This window comes from Salmo salar, chromosome 18 (assembly GCF_965601325.2).
Source record: "Salmo salar chromosome 18, fSalSal1, whole genome shotgun sequence".
In the NCBI taxonomy this organism is placed as follows: domain Eukaryota; kingdom Metazoa; phylum Chordata; class Actinopteri; order Salmoniformes; family Salmonidae; genus Salmo; species Salmo salar.
In genome coordinates, this window is record NC_138308.1 from 87,771,804 (window position 1) to 87,786,873 (window position 15,070).

General features: G+C 44.6%; 1 protein-coding gene across 1 annotated transcript; it reads left to right on the top strand.

The window, feature by feature from the left end:
* The first annotated feature begins 8,240 nt into the window (after positions 1-8,240).
* On the top strand, positions 8,241-13,992 carry LOC106577897 (plasminogen activator inhibitor 1). Its single transcript, XM_014156332.3, has 8 exons — positions 8,241-8,411; positions 10,279-10,517; positions 10,994-11,218; positions 11,447-11,641; positions 11,949-12,248; positions 12,491-12,577; positions 12,994-13,077; positions 13,513-13,992. Exons 2-8 carry the CDS (start codon positions 10,280-10,282, stop codon positions 13,557-13,559), a joined length of 1,176 nt encoding a protein of 391 aa, XP_014011807.1. The 5' UTR covers positions 8,241-8,411; position 10,279; the 3' UTR covers positions 13,560-13,992.
* The last annotated feature ends 1,078 nt before the right edge of the window (positions 13,993-15,070 follow it).

Here is a 15,070-nt window from a genome sequence, read left to right on the forward strand (position 1 = left end):
CATATCGCCCAGCTCTACTGATTTCACGTGGAGTTTGATAGTGATAACAGATGGATTACAGTGAATACTCCCCAGCTGATTCAGGATTTAAATTAGACCCCCAGCATGCAAAATTACGCCAAAAAATATTCCGGTGTATCTAGATATGAGCCAGTGCAGATAAGACCACCCAAGGATGTGTGTTGAAATGTGTGTGAGACATGTGCGTGACTGTGATGATCATATGATGATCAAACAATGTATCTTGTCAAACTGCATGAGTGCATTTGTACTGACGCTAAGTATTTCTCAATGCAGTATATATCATATGTTTATCTCTTTCTACATCGCTCTATGAGTAGGCCTAAAACTGTTCCCTAAAACCACAGAAGCTTACCGGTTCCTCTTCCTCTGTGGAATTGTAGAAACACCCAAAATTTCACTGATGATTTCTCAATACATATTTCAAATATATGACAGTTTATCTTTCATCTCTTTCCACATTGCTCTATCGGTAGGACTAAAACTGTTTCTTAAAACCGCATCTTTTTGGTTTACCTTCAGGCCTGATTTGCCTTAGGCCTGAAAAACCTAAGTAGAATTGAAACAAATGTTGAACTCATTTGTTTGGGAAAGTGGTTCGGAAAGGGGAGTTTTAATGTTGCATAAAAGCTATTTGTCTTTCATCCAAAATGTGTTTTGGGTTAGGCCTAATTCCTTTTACAGAGAACCCCTGGTCTGTTGCCCGTAGTAACAGAACAGTGCGTGACTACCAATGTTCCAGAGTGAGTTCCCATTCCCATGCTCATCTCATCCCTCTTCAAAGGAAATGGAGTGGGCCGTCAAACCAGATTTCCATTGACAACCTAATAAGGAATGTACCAAATGAAGGGGGGGCGAGGGGTGTGTGTGGGTGGGTGGGTGGTGGGTTCGATGGTGACAGCATGTCTGTTTGATACAAGTGGTATTTTTAGTCTCATTATACAAACAGATATGACAATGACAGAGATGAAGTTTTTAAGTGTGCTACAAAAATAAATAATGATGACTATGATGTCATGACAATGCTGTGAGCTGTGTTTTGTTTGTGTTTGTGTGTAATTTCCCTACACTGTAAGTTAATTTGTTTGATGGGAAAACCAGTTGTGTTTACATCTACAACACACTCTCAACATGTTGTGTGTAACCAGGCAGTGAAGCTCATGAACACACGCAACAACAGCAATAACAACAGCAATAACAACAGCAATAACAACAGCAATAACAACAGCAATAACAACAGCAATAACAACCACACTTCTTGTTTAAAAAGCAACAATAAAATCTTAACAGTCTATGACATCGTAGATTCAAACTTACTACAATGTCTTCTTTCGATTCACAAGTGTGTTGCCTCAAGCTCACCCCGACCCCCATCTTCCCAGTTGCTGTGGAGACCGTTCCAGTTACAGTACAATTTTTGAAGGAGAGTAGAAAGGAGCTAGAATTCTGTGAGAGCGTCCAGCATTCCGGAATCAAGCTTGACCGAACAAGTTTTCCTTTTGTTGTGTTTTGGCCTCAGGGCTTCTAGTGAAGTGGCGGTTCATTTGACTTTTCACACGTTTTAAACACACATAGCTGTTGCAGAACTGGAAAATGTCAAATCAAATCAAATTTCATTGGTCACATACACATGGTTAGCAGATGTTATTGCGAGTGTAGTGAAATGCTTATGTACAGTCCAAAATGTCAAAGCATACACACACACACACACACACACACACACACACACACACACACACACACACACACACACACACACACACACACAGGATTGTCCCCTTCGCTTTCTGTCCACAGTCCCTGTGACAATGACCTCATACCAGACCAGGGAAATATTTAGAAAATGTTAACCTCACTTCCACTGTTGTGTTTGTCTGTCTGTCTGTCTGTCTGTCTGACTGTCTGTTTGTCTGTTTGTCTGTTTGTTTCTCACACACACACACACACACACACACACACACACACACACACACACACACACACACACACACACACACACACACACATCTGTGCAGACACTTTGTGAGTATGGGGTCATGGAATGCTGGCAGTTACAGAACCAAATTTGGAATTCTGATGTGTCAGATCTGTGTGTGTCATCCCTCAACAATGGAGAGAGAGGGGTTGGTGGGAGAGAGAGAGGGGTTGGTGGGAGCGAGAGAGAGAGAGAGGGAGAGGGGTTGGTGGGAGAGAGAGAGGTTGGTGGGAGAGAGAGAGGGGTTGGTGGGAGCGAGAGAGAGAGAGAGGGAGAGGGGTTGGTGCGAGAGAGAGAGGGGTTAATGGGAGCGAGAGAGAGAGAGAGGGAGAGGGGTTGGTGGGAGAGAGAGAGGTTGGTGGGAGAGAGAGAGGGGTTGGTGGGAGCGAGAGAGAGAGAGAGGGAGAGGGGTTGGTGGGAGAGAGAGAGAGAGGGGTTGATAGGAGAGAGAAAGGGAGAGAGAGGGGTTGGTGGGAGAGGGAGAGAGAGAGCGGTTGGTGGGAGAGAGAGAGAGAGAGAGAGAGAGAGAGAGGGGTTGATAGGAGAGAGAAAGGGAGAGAGAGGGGTTGGTGGGAGAGGGAGAGAGAGAGTGGTTGGTGGGAGAGAGAGAGAGAGGGGTTGATAGGAGAGAGAAAGGGAGAGAGAGGGGTTGGTGGGAGAGAGAGAGAGAGGGGTTGATAGGAGAGAGAAAGGGAGAGAGAGGGGTTGGTGGGAGAGAGAGAGAGAGGGGTTGATAGGAGAGAGAAAGGGAGAGAGAGGGGTTGGTGGGAGAGAGAGAGAGAGGGGTTGGTGGGAGAGAGAGAGGGAGAGAGAGGGGTTGGTGGGAAAGAGAGAGAGAGGGGTTGGTGGGAGAGAGAGAGGGAGAGAGAGGGAAAAATGGAAAGGAAAAGGTAAAGGGGAGAGAGTCAGTTGTACAACTGAATGCCTTCAACTGAAATGCGGTCTTCCACATTTAACTCAACCCCTCTGAACCAGAGAGATGCGGGGGGCTGCCTTAATCAACATGGTTGGTGGGAGAGAGAGAGGGAGAGAGAGAAATGTCGGTGGGTGAGAGAGAGGGAGAGAGGGAGGGGTTGGTGGGAGAGAGAGGGAGAGAGAGAGGTTGGTGGGAGAGAGAGAGAGGGGTTGGTGGGAGAGAGAGAGAGAGAGAGAGAGAGAGAGAGAGAGAGAGAGAGGGAGAGCGGTTGGTGGGAGAGAGAGAGGGGGGTTGGTGGGAGAGAGAGAGAGGGAGAGCAGTTGGTGGGAGAGAGAGAGAGGGAGGTTGATAGGAGAGAGAAAGGGAGAGAGAGGGGTTGGTGAGAGAGAGAGGGAGAGAGAAAGGTCGGTGGGCGAGAGAGAGGGAAAGAGAGAGAGGTTGGTGGGAGAGAGAGAGGGAGAGAGAGAGGTTGATGGGAGAGAGAGAGAGGTTGGTGAGAGAGAGAGAGAGAGAGAGGGAGAGCGGTTGGTGGGAGAGAGAGAGAGAGAGGGTTGATAGGAGAGAGAAAGGTAGAGAGAGGGGTTGGTGGGAGAGAGAGAGGGATAGAGAGAAAGGTCGGTGGGCGAGAGAGAGGGAAAGAGAGAGAGGTTGGTGGGAGAGAGAGAGGGAGAGCGAGAGAGTGGTGGGAGAGAGAGGGAGAGAGAGATTGGTGAGAGAGAGAGGGAGAGCGGTTGGTGGGAGAGAGAAAGAGAGAGGTTGGTGAGAGAGAGAGGGAGAGCGGTTGGTGGGAGAGAGAAAGAGAGAGGTTGGTGGGAGAGAGAGGGAGAGCGGTTGGTGGGAGAGAGAAAGAGAGAGGTTGGTGGGAGAGAGAGAGGGAGAGAGAGAGTGGTGGGAGAGAGAGAGAGAGAGGTTGGTGAGAGAGAGAGGGAGAGCGGTTGGTGGGAGAGAGAAAGAGAGAGGTTGGTGGGAGAGAGAGAATGAGAGAGAGAGGGGGAGAGAGAGAGGGGGGTTGGCAGGGAGAGAGAGAGGGAGAGAGAGGTTGGCAGGGAGAGAGAGAGGGAGAGAGAGATGGAGAGATAGAGGGAGAGAGGTTGGCAGGGAGAGGGAGAGAGAAGGGTAGGCAGGGAGAGTGAGAGGGAGAGGGGTTGGTGGGAGAGAGAGAATGAGAGAGAGAGGTTGGTGGGAGAGAGAGAAGGGTTGGTGGGAGAGAGAATGAGAGAGAGAGGGTTTGGCAGGGAGAGGGAGAGGGGGGTTGGTGGCATAGAGAGAGGGAGAGAGAGAGACAGCGTTCCCTCCCCCATATGCCCCCCTAGGCACAACTATGACAACATAACCAACAAAAACGGGTCACAACTCCTGCAGCTCAGTCGGACGCTGGGTATGTACATAGCCAATGGTAGGCTTCGAGGGGACTCCTACGGTAGGTACACCTATAGCTCATCTCTTGGCAGTAGTACTGTAGACTACTTTATCACTGACCTCAACCCAGAGTCTCTCAAGAGCGTTCACAGTCAGCCCACTGACACCCCTATCAGACCACAGCAAAACCACAGTCTACTTGAACAGAGCAATACTCAATCATGAGGCATCAAAACCAAAGGAACTGAGTAATATTAAGAAATGCTATAGATGGAAGGAATGCAGCTTTGAAACCTACCAAAAAACAATTAGGCAACAACAAATTCAATCCCTTTTAGACAACTTCCTGGGTAAAACGTTCCACTGTAATAGTGAAGGTGTAAACTTGGCAGTAGAAAATCTTAACAGTATATTTGACCTCTCAGCTTCCTTATCAAATCTAAACATCTCAAATAGAAAACCAAAGAAAATGAACAACAATGACAAATGGTTTGATGAAGAATGCAAAAATCTAAGAAAGAAATTGAGAAACCTATCCAACCAAAACCATAGAGACCCAGAAAACCTGAGTCTACACCTTCACTATGGTGAATCACTAAAACAATACAGAAATACACTACGGAAAAAGAAGGAACAGCACGTCAGAAATCAGCTCAACGTAATTGAAGAATCCATAGAATCTAACCACTTCTGGGACAATGTGAAAACTCTAAACAAACAACAACACGAAGAATTATCTATCCAAAATGGAGATGTATGGGTAAACCACTTCTCCAATCTTTTTGGCTCTATAACAAAGAACAAAGAACAAAATCATATACATGATCAAATTCAAATCTTAGAATCAACTATTAAAGACTACCAGAACCCACTGGTTTCTCCAATTACCTTGAATGAGCTACAGGACAACATAAAAACCCTCCAACCCAAAAAGGCATGTGGTGTTGATGGTATTCTCAATGAAATGATCAAGTATACAGACAACAAATTCCAATTGGCTATACTGAAACTCTTTAACATCATCCTTAGCTCTGGCATCTTCCCCAATATTTGGATCCAAGGACTGATCACCCCAATCCACAAAAGTGGAGACAAATTTGACCCGAATAACTACCGTAACTACCGAAAACAATGTACTGAGAAAATGTCAAATTGGCTTTTTACCAAATTACCGTACAACAGACCATGTATTCACCCTGCACACCCTAATTGACAAACAAACAAACCAAAACAAAGGCAAAGTCTTCTCATGCTTTGTTGATTTCAAAAAAGCTTTTGACTCAGTTTGGCATGAGGGTCTGCTATACAAATTGATGGAAAGTGGTGTTGGGGGTAAAACATATGACATTATAAAATCCATGTACACAAACAACAAGTGTGCAGTTAAAATGGGCAAAAAACACATACATTTCCTCCCACAGGGCCGTGGGGTGAGACAGGGATACAGCTTAAGCCCCACCCTCTTCAACATATATATCAACGAATTGGCGAGGGTACTAGAACAGTCTGCAGCACCCGGCCTCACCCTACTAGAATTTGAAGTCAAATGTCTACTGTTTGCTGATGATCTGGTGCTTCTGTCCCCAACCAAGGAGGGCCTACAGCAGCACCTAGATATTCTGCACAGATTCTGCCAGACCTGGGCCCTGACAGTAAATCTCAGCAAGACCAAAATTATGGTATTGCCAAGACCACAAATACAAATTCCATCTAGACACCGTTGCCCTAGAGTACACAAAAAACAATACATACCTCAGCCTAAACATCAGCGCCACAGGTAACTTCCACAAAGATGTGAACGAGCAGAGAGACAAGGCAAGAAGGGCCTTCTATGCCATCAAAAGTAACATAAAATTCAACATCCCAATTAGGATCTGGCTAAAAATACTTGAATCAGTTATAGAACCCATTGCCCTTTATTGTTGTGAGTTCTGGGGTCCGCTCACCAACCAAGAATTCACAAAATGGGACAAACACGAAATTGAGACTCTGCATGCAGAATTCTGCAAAAATATCCTCGATGTACATCTTAAAACACCAAATAATGCATGCAGAGCAGAATTAGGCCGATACCCACTAATTATCAAAATCCAGAAGAGCCATTAAATTCTACAACCACCTAAAAGGAAGCGATTCCCAAACCTTCCATAACGAAGCCATCACCTACAGAGAGATGAACCTGGAGAAGAGTCCCCTAAGCAAGCTGGTCCTGGGGCTCTGTTCACAAACACAAACAGACCCCACAGAGCCCCAGGACAGCAACACAATTAGACCCAACCAAATCACGAGAAAACAAAAATATAATTACTTGACACGTTGGAAAGAATTAACAAAAAAACAGAGCAAACTAGAATTCTACAGTTTTTGGTCCTAAACAGAGAGAACACAGTGGCAGAATACCTGACCACTGTGACTGACCCAAACTTAAGGAAAGCTTTGACTATGTAGACTCAGTGAGCATATCCTTGTTATTGAGAAAGGCTGTCGTAGGCAGACCTGGCTCTCAAGAGAAGACAGGCTATGTGCACACTGTCCACAAAATGAGGTGGTAACTGAGCTGCACTTCCTAACCTCCTGCCAAATGTATGACCATATTAGAGACATATATTTCCCTCAGATTACACAGATCCACAAAGGATTTGAAAACAAACCCAATTTTGATAAACTCCCATATCCATTTGGTGAAATCCCACAGTGTGCAATCACAACAGCAATATTTGTGACCTTTTGCCTCAAGAAATGGGCAACCAGTGAAGAACAAACACCATTGTAAAGACAACCTATATTTATGTTTATTTTTTTCCCCTTTTGTACTTTAACTATTTGCACATAATATGACATTTGTAATGTCTTTATTCTTTGGGAACTTTTATTGTTTATTTCACTTTTGTTAATGATCTACTTCACTTGCTTTGGCAATGTTAACATATGTTTCCCATGCCAATAAAGCCCTTAAATTGAGAGACAGAGAGAGAGAGGGAGAGAAAGAGGGGTTGGCAGAGAGAGAAAGTTGGAGAGAGAGAGGGGTTGGCAGGGGGAGAGAGAGAGAGGGAGAGAGAGAAAGGGAGAGAAAGAGTGGTTGTCAGGGAAAGAGAGAGGGAGAGAGAGGGGGGAGAGAGAGAGGGAGAGAGAGAGAGAGAGATGATGATGAATGAGTAGACACACTACAAGGTGGAACAAGCAGAACATTTTAATGAGAGAGCTTTCTTTCTCAGTGGGATTCCTTGGTGGAAAGGTGTATACAACCTCTCTCTGTCAATTAAATTCAATATAAGGGCTTTATTGGCATCGCAAACATAGATAATAAACAAAAATTAAATAAACAATAAAAACTTTCTCTCTCTCTCTGTCCGTCCGTCTCAGTTCCTCTCCTCTCATAAAACCCCTATTTTAAGCCGTACACACTTGAATTCTCTTAAACATGAATAGTCAGTGAGGGCATTTCTAAAGATAACAATGGTTACATTGGTTTAGTAAGCATGAACTGGACATCGGCCAGTTGGTGAGTAGGGATTTTTTTCTTCCCAGCAGCCCTTGCCAGACAGTGGGCGCTCCCAACTCCCCTGAGTAAACAGCATGACTGGACGTACTCCTTCACTCTCTTTCTCCGAGTGCAAAAAGAAACAAAGAGAAAAATGTGTCTGTGAGATATAAAGAGAGTGACAAAGAACATAAGTGAGTGTGTGTGTCAGAGAGTGAGAGAGAGTGTGTATGTGGGTGCACTAGTGTGTGTCTATGTACGAGTGTGTGCATGTATGTGTGTGTGTGTGTGGGTTTGCACATGTGTGTGTGCCACAGCCTCACTAAGGAGTGAGGCCCGTCCAGACAGTTACGGATGATGACCTCATAGACACTAATAACTTCCTCTCGGCGCGTGTCTACAGGGGCGGGGCCTAGAGGGAAGAGGGAGTGGCCTGTGGGGAAGCATGTCGCTACGACTACGCTATAAAAACCAGTAGACCTCTCACTCACACACTCACACTCAACCGGTGATTCTCTTCTAACGCACAGGGAAAAGACTGACCCACTACTATTACAGCGACTCTCAAGCAACTCTCAAGCAACTCAAGAGCTACTCAAGCGACTCTCAAGTTCATCTTCAACAAGTTCATCTTTCAACACTTCAACTTCAATTTAAGAGTGAGTTTGGATTATTCTATTCTTTAGAACAGGTTTTATCACATCTTAGAATATGCCCCTCATGCAAACTGCTTAGAAATGTAATTTGTTGTTGTTATTATTATGTACCAAATCGCTAAATGGAAACATATTTACCGTCTGTCTGTCCGCGGGTGTCTATAAACTATCTCAGAGTTTTATTTCCCTTCAAGCCAATCAGAAACGAGTATTCAACAACGCCATGGTATCAGAGTCAATATTTGAACAGTGAACTTCAGTAGACTGTTCTGTAGAAGTCCCGTGGCACAGCTATTGTCTGTTGTCCAGTCACTAGGTCAGTCACCACACAGTGAAAGGGCTTTTGACAGGACGAGAGGTGAGTCAAGTTGGACAAACAGAACCTGCAGACCTTTACGTTTGAACTGGGGGAGCCTGAGTAGAGGAGTAGTAGACAACACTAGTGTAGGACCCCCCCCCCCCCCCCCCCCCCCACCCCCGCTCAGCAGCTCAACTTCATCCTATCTACTTTCTAACACACTTCTGTCTCCCTTTCTCTCTCTCACACACACTCACATTCTGTCTGTCTGTCTCTCTCTCTCTCTCTCACTCACGCTCACATTCTGTCTGTCTGTCTCTCTTTCTCTCACTCACGCTCACATTCTGTCTGTCTGTCTCTCTTTCTCTCTCTCACTCACGCTCACATTCTGTCTGTCTGTCTGTCTCTCTTTCTCTCTCACTCACACACACTCACATTCTGTCTGCGTGTCTGCCTGTCTGTCTGTCTGTCTGTCTGTCTGTCTGTCTGTCTGTCTGTCTGTCTGTCTGTCTGTCTGTCTGTCTGTCTGTCTGTCTGTCTGTCTGTCTCTCTTTCTCTCTCTCTCCGTCTCTCTCTCCGTCTCTTTCTTTCTCTCTCTCTCACTCCCTCTCGCTCTCTCGCTCCCTTTCGCTCTCTCTCTCTATCTCTCTCTCTCTTTTTCTCTCCCCCTTCTCTCTCTCTCTCTCTCTCTCTCTCTCTCTCTCCCTCTTTCTGTCTCACACCCGCATGTTCAAGGCTAGCACCTGTGTCTTGTCTCTTGTTTTGTCTCACCCATGTCTGTCTGTACCCACAGCATTCCAATGCCAGGGCCACTGTGTCTCTGTGCCAAGGTCTGTTTTCCATTGAGAACCAGGGTCATATTAATTAGTGCACACCATAGCAATCCAACAGTAAAATGTACATTTCTTATTGGACAAGTCCTGTTTCAGTCCGTTTCCTTCCATTTGTGCCTAGTGAATATGACCCAATGTGAACTATTCTGATTTACTATCCTTCCTCCAGAAGTGTTGTAACATACCTCTGGTTGTACTAGTCTGGTGGAATGAGCATTTAGCTCAACTACGAACAGATTTAGCTATGAACAAGCTGTGGAATGCTTTTTAAAAGGGTTCTAAATTCTAATAGCTAGCCAGCAGAAAGTGTGCCAACTGCAAGGTATTTTATGCTGACTCAAAAACTGACCTGGGTGTTTCAAGAAAACATATGGTATTAACGTTTTTATACGTAACCCCTCGGGTAACACTCTTGTACAGCTAAGCATCTGACAGATATTTCATATTTCTTCTTTGATCCTTCAATCATTTCACTAATATTCCTCTCCTCTCCTCTCCTCTCCTCTCCTCTCCTCTCCTCTCCTCTCCTCTCCTCTCCTCCCTCTCCTCTCCTCTCCTCTCCTCTCCTCTCCTCTCCTCTCCTCTCCTCATTTCCTTTTACACAATATTGTTAGATCTCTCTATCATTTCACTAATCGCTCTCTCCTCTCCTCCCTCTCTCCTTTGAATGCTTTACCTGTATATAATGTTGTTAGAGTCCTCTAACCTTCTCCTCCCCCTCTCCTCCATCTCTCCCCAGGATGCTGTGCCTGTACGTGTGGTTCTTCCTCGGCCTGTCCGGAGCCGCCATCTCTAACCTCCAGGAGAAACAGACAGACTTTGGGATGCGGGTCTTTTCCCAGGTGGCCCAGAACTCCAAGGGGTCTAACCTGGCCTTCTCCCCCTACGGCGTGGCCACCATTCTGGGCATGGCACAGCTGGGAGCTGGGGGCAACACCCTGAAGACCCTGAACGCCAAATTGGGTTTCTCACTACAAGGCAAGGAAGGATGGCTGCTGTGTGTCTGATAACATAGGGGACATTTACAAAGCAATACCAATGGTAGCCTTGACGATGACATAACCGTAGGCTGACATATTCAGAACAAAAAGAGAATCTAATGACTAGCAACATTCGACTTGGTACTGGTACCCCTGTATATAGCCCAGTCATCATGTATCTATTACTAGTTTTGTTATTGTTTTACTTTTCTATTATTTCTCTATTTTCTTTCTCTCTGCATTGTTGGGAAGGGCCAATAAGTAAGCATGTCACTGTTAGTCCACGAAGCATCTGATGAATAAAATTAGATTTGATTCCCACTATCTCAACATCTCTCTATGCAATTGTGACTCATTCATTCTCTCATTCTCTCCTCTCCTCTACCTCCTCCTCCTCTTTCTCTCCAGCCTTCTTTGTACCTTGAACCAGAAATTAAAATCAATTAATCAATGAATCCTTCTCTCCTCCTCCAGAGAGAGGGATGGCGCGTCAGCAGCGTCTTCTCCAGCGGGACATCTCCAGTGAGGAGGGAGTGGAGCTGGCCAGCGGCGTCATGGTGGAGAGAAAGATGACTCTGGAGAAAGGCTTCAGGAGGGGGCTGGGGAAAGCCTTCCAGGCCTCCCCTCACCAGCTGGACTTCTCCAGGCCAGACCAGGCCCTGGACATCATCAACGCCTGGGTCTCTGACCACACTGCAGGTGAGATACAGTAGTACTGAATACAGTACACCTTCACAGATGACACAAAGTGGAGGATAGTTTAGTATTCATCAGAATGAGGATAGAATGGAATGGAATAGAATAAATAGAATAGAATAGAACAGAATGGAATATACTTTATTCGTCAATTTGACCATGACATCAAACATTTGTGTCAGCACTGACCCCACTGTCTCAACAAACCTCCATACCTCTCTCTCCTCTCAGGTACCATCCCTTCATTCCTGTCCTCCGGTGCGCTGACCGATGAGACCCGTATGGTCCTGCTGAACGCCCTTCACTTCCAGGGGCTATGGAAGGTGCCCTTTGACCCAAAGATGACAGAGGAGAGGCTATTCCACTGTGCCAACGGCAGCTCTGTGCCCGTACCCATGATGAGGCTCACACACCGCTTCAAATACGGTGGGTAGCACGTCGGCACCGGAAACACTTCAGAGTTTCCCTTTTAATCCAGCCTTTTTTGTGTGTAAACACTCGTGTTACTTTAAGAAGACCTCACTCACAGGACATGAGATCTGTGCACGTAACTCGCATCTCCCATTGACATAATTTTACAGTTAAGACTCTTAGGGTATGTACTCTTCAACAGTCATTCATACAAGTCAGCCCCAAGCCAGCAGCTATAGTGTTTAAACCAAATCATGACTGCTACCTCCACCAATCAAAACAAAACTAATCCAACCTCCATCTCTCCTCTCCTCCTCTACAGGTGAGTTCGTGACCCCCGATGGCGTGGACTACGACGTCATCGAGGTTCCGTACGAAGGCGAGTCCCTGAGCATGCTGCTGGTCTCCCCCTTCGAGCCCGAGACGCCAGTGAGCTCACTCAGTAGCGAGCTGACCACCCAACGGCTGCAGCAGTGGAGACAGGAGCTGAGGAGCGTTAAACGTCAACTGGCCCTGCCTAGGTTCACCCTGGACACTGAGGTGGATCTGAAGTCTATTCTAATCAAGATGGGGTTGGGGGATATGTTCAACCTGGCCAAGGCAGACTTCACACGCATCACCAGTGAGTACCTTACCATTACTATTCATCAGTTAGTGCTTGGTGTCTGAAGTGGAATTCTGTTTACTACGCAGTGCACTGTTATGACCCGGCTCAGGGCCTATGGAATAGGAAGGGCTCCAATATCCACACTAGCATTCCACTTCTATATAATCAGTGTCCAACAAATATACTGTATGTTTTCTTATTCTTTTTAGACAAAAGAATATAACCTCCCTCCCTCTCTTTCTCTCCCTCTCTTTCAGCTGAGCAGCCTCTGTGTGTGTCCAAGGTTCTACAGAAAGTCAAGATTGAGGTGAACGAGGAGGGAACTAAGGGATCAGCTGCTACAGGTAAAGGATCCATGGACTACATGTTGATGACAGACTCAATTCAGTATTTATTATATGGATCACAGGCGGCCGGTGGCACCTTAATTGGGGAGGACGGGCTCATAATAATAGCTGGAACAGAATGGATGGAATGGTATCCAACAATGGTATCCAATGCCATTCCATTCCGTCCATTCCAGCCATGATTATGAGCCGTCCTCCCCTCAGCAGCCTCCTGTGATATGGATGTATGCTATGGTAATTCATAAGGAATTGATGGTAACTTTACAATAATAAATAATAGAGAGTTGTGTTTTGACTGCATTGCCTATCATAGAGAGGCACGTAAAGACAATACATTGAGGATGAATTGATGATAGTATCTGAGTTGTGTTTTGACTGCATCGTCTCCTCTCCTGTCTTTTTCCTCTTTCCAGCTGCCATCCTGTTCTCTCGTATGGCTGTAGAGGAGATCACAATGAATAGACCTTTCCTCTTCCTCATCCATCACAAGTCCACAGGTGAGTTTCCCCTACTATACCTACATCACAGTGGAGGCTTTTGAGGAGAAGACGGCTCATTATAATGGCTGGGATGGCGCAAATGGAATGGCAAAAAACACATGCAAACCACGTGTTTGATGTATCTGATACCATTCCGCTGATTCCACTCCAGTCATTACCATGAGCCCGTCCTCCCCCATTAAGGTGCCACCTTCTTCCTGTTGCTACATCACCATCTATGTAAAAAAAAAAACATGTTAGCCTTGGTTATCCACTGTCTCCACTCACCATAAGTCTAGCTAGCTGTGCCCTCTTTATACAACTGCATACACGTTTGAGTAAATTCATATACTGCATGATCTTGTTGGAATTATCTTTGTCCCTCTGACACATTGACATACTTCCTACCTTGTTCTTTCTCTAATATAAAATATATTTGTTTTCCCATCCCAGGTGCTGTTCTGTTCATGGGTCAAGTCAACCAACCCCAGCAACACTAGTGACCAATAGGAACCCTTGAAACACAGACTAGATCACAATGACCATGGACACTCCTATCATTCCATTGGCAGGGATACCTGCCAATCAACTTGCTACTGAAACCGACCATGAATAGTTACATCTATGACCTTGACATTAACAACAAGTTAATTATACATATCCACCTTACCGAAAGGGAAAAATGCATATATTTTGATAAGAAGTGAAAGTTTATATATCTGTTATTTGTTCTGATGGGATATATTTTTTTAATTGTAATGTGAGCAATTGGTATGGTTGAAAATGAATTTGATATGAAGGGAAAATGATTGAATGGGAAAAAAGATGTATGAATTTTATTTTTATTTTTCTGTATTGCTCTGCTTGTTCCAACACGTTGTATTTTTAAAGTATTTATATATTTATTAAAATGACAACTTCTAAAAAACCTAATGTGTTGACTCGTACAATTGAAAACGTTTGCATATTAGTGTCAACCTCTTGTGTCCATAACATGAACAGTGACTTAGAAAATCAATTATTTCATTGGAGTAGTTGGATCCAGAAATCTAGGTTTTAATTCAGATTCTGAATACAATAAAATAGGCCCCACAGTGTGACATAAGATGTGTGCAGCCTGCATGTTGTGGTTGCACTAAATTTAGGCAACAGAGCAGGCCTAAATGTAATATTGCCTGCAATATGTAGAGCCTCTGATAAAACCGGCAATTTAACTTGTGTATAAATCTATAAAAATCTCTCTATCTTTCTGACTGAATGAACTCATTTTTGGCCATCATTTCGTAAGAACTGAATTTCCATGGAAACCACATCAACCGGCTTGTCATGGCAACACCACCCGAACACACTGAACCCATGCGAGAGACACTCTCACATGTCATGCCCCCGATCCTCCCAAGAATACTCATCATGCACACCAAATCAAGATTTATAACAAAATATAGGCTACTCATGAACGCAAATGAAAGCACTTTATGTTAGTTTTACTAACGCAATAGTTTGAAATAGGCCTAGATCCTGAGTGTTGAGACAGGGAATAATAGTTCTTATACCCAAATCAAAGGACTCTCTTTACCTGGACAACTGGATAGCAATCAAGTTATTGGCAACTGACTTTAAATTACAAGCCCATGTCTATGTCAATAAGCTGAAACAAGGCCTTGATGATATAATTAGTGAAACTCAATCAGCCTTCATTAAAGGAGTATTCATAACCATGTAAGATTGGTTTTAAATATTTTAGATTACAGTGAATTCATAGAAGACGGCTTCATATAGTTTTTTAAAGACTTTTGCCACTTTAGAACACAACTTTTTATTTACAACTCTCTACTTTTGGGTTCGGGGAGAATTTCTGTAAAGTGATAAGGATGTATAATACTAGCATCTCAGTAACTGAGTAATGGCACATCCCCTCGTTTCTCTATTGCTAGAAGACTTAGACAGAGGGGAAATTGGACAACCCTATTTATTTTTGCCACATATATACTAGCCATATTTCAACGGAGAA